The sequence below is a fragment of the Nanorana parkeri genome, unplaced genomic scaffold (genome assembly GCF_000935625.1).
Source record: "Nanorana parkeri isolate BGI_ZX_2015 unplaced genomic scaffold, ASM93562v1 scaffold1240, whole genome shotgun sequence".
Classification (NCBI taxonomy): Eukaryota; Metazoa; Chordata; class Amphibia; order Anura; family Dicroglossidae; genus Nanorana; species Nanorana parkeri.
The window spans coordinates 19,169-21,220 of NW_017307508.1; the positions used below are offsets into that span (position 1 = coordinate 19,169).

Here is a 2,052-nt window from a genome sequence, read left to right on the forward strand (position 1 = left end):
CCCCCCTTCCATATCAGAGTCCCCCCCCCCCCTCCTTTTACCTTAGAGTTCCCCCTTCACATCAGGTGCTCCCCTTCACCTCAGTCTTCATTCCCCCCTTCACATCACATTTTCACTACCACAAACTGTTGAGGCACCCCTGAGGAAGCCAGGAGGTACAGCAGGGTGTCATGGCTGAGCTAGGCAGCTCGTTTGAGATTTAGAGAGAGCTGACACCAGTGGGTTCAACACTGTAGAAGCTGTAGAAGCTTACCCATACCAGACTCTTAAACTGCATTATCCTCTGTGAGAAGAAGTACATGGGAAATGTACTTATTCTCAAGCAGTGCAGCTGAACCTATGTAGCTTTACTGAGAATAATGTCACTGCCTTGGGTTGGGAATGCAGCTCTGGAGCAAGAAAGCAGAACTTCAATAAAAAATACCCCATGTATAAAAAAAGTGTTTGCAGAAATACTCACCTTTAACTGAGAGCTGCCCACCACAGTACTCCTTTTCTATGACAAGATGTCCTCAGTAAATAAAGGCCAGCATCATTCATCACATTTTCCTCCAAAACCATGCTTTCAGATGTCTGCCCAGCCTGTGAATGGACAGTGAAAAAAGAAGCAGCACAGTGATGAGCATGACTCTCTGTCACTGCTTTTTTCTAATATCAGCATGCTTCTGATCAGCCCATGAACTGATTGGTTATTTGTGCTGCTTCTTCTTTTCCCATTTTGAGCTCTGCTGTGCAAAGACTACAAAAGGCTGTTGCCATGTTAAATTCAGGTACTTAAAAATAAATGTAATTATGAGTTATGTATTAATGAATACAGAACTGCATTAATTTGTGTCTGTTATATCTGCCTGGGATTCAGATGTAAGTGTCTCCATAGAGATTTTATTTTGTGATAGTCTCTCATTTTGTTAACATACAACTATATATTAATTGTGATGTGTTTTATTTCCTATATCTCCAACAGACGCCAGAGCAGCTGGTATCCTGCATTGATTTCAGATACATAACAGATGCACTGACAGAGGCAGAAGCTCTTGGTAGGCCACATTTTTTTATCATTGTCAAAATATAAAATTATTATTAATGAATATAGAACTGCATTAATGTATGTCTTTTATATCTGCCTGGGGTTCAGCTTTAAGTGTCTTATATACATATAGGTAATAATTTTTTTGCAACGTTGTTTTGTAGAAATACTTCGGAATAGAAAACAAGGACTAGAAACCAGAGGTAAATCCCTAACCAATGTCAAGGTGCTCTGTGTACTTGTGTATGCATATGTTTAGGATCTATATTTGTCATAATACATTCTGTTTTCCTGTGATTCTGTTCATGACACTTAAGCGGCTCTGCACCTCCCTAGAGTCTACCAGATAAAAACTGAAAGCTGTATTAAAGCTGAAAACTCATGCTTTAAAAAATATAAAAAAATAAATATATATATAGATCTATATATATATATAGATCTATATATATATATTGTGAGATCTGGGGAAGTTAGCACAAATGGTGAGCGCATTAAGGACGCATCCCCTCGCTTAGGACTTATTTTAAAGGCTTCCTTGTCCACTTTTATTAAATTAAAGTTAAACAAAACAAGGTGATTACCCCCGCAGGGGTTCTTTGGCATCTCTTGCACAGGAACACATGCACATCCAGCCTCCTGGCTTTGCATTCAGAGCACCGCTGCTCCAGCCTCAGGCCACTGTCTGTTCCTCCAGACAGTCTCGGTCTCCTGTTAACCTGCACACTTGCTTTTTCCAACCCGCTGGACTCCACTCTGACTCGTCAGTGGAGTTTTGTTGTCTCCCAGGTGGAGCCCTGAACACTAGCCAGCACACTTCCCATAAGTGCAGTGCACAGGTGTACCATCATTAGGTGCTGGCCACTTCTAAACAATGGACCCAGGAATGGAGATTTCATCCCTCCCAATTCTCTTAGAAATCTCCCAGTACCAGGATCCCATGCCAAATCCAGAAATCCTGGGAAGAGCCACAAAGTCAGCTCTTTCCCAGTACAAGAACTTGCCTCCTGGAACCGCTCAGCCCCTCT

The 2,052-nt window shown here is 41.6% G+C and overlaps 1 protein-coding gene across 1 annotated transcript in view; it reads left to right on the forward strand.

Annotated features, from left to right (window-relative positions):
- ENOSF1 (enolase superfamily member 1) overlaps positions 1-2,052 on the forward strand; it is a 36,507-nt gene that overhangs the window by 11,179 nt on the left and 23,276 nt on the right. Inside the window, exons 6-7 of the mRNA XM_018568758.1 lie at positions 965-1,037; positions 1,192-1,230. Coding sequence (XP_018424260.1) covers positions 965-1,037; positions 1,192-1,230 — 112 coding nt within the window. The remainder of the gene's footprint in view (positions 1-964; positions 1,038-1,191; positions 1,231-2,052) is intronic.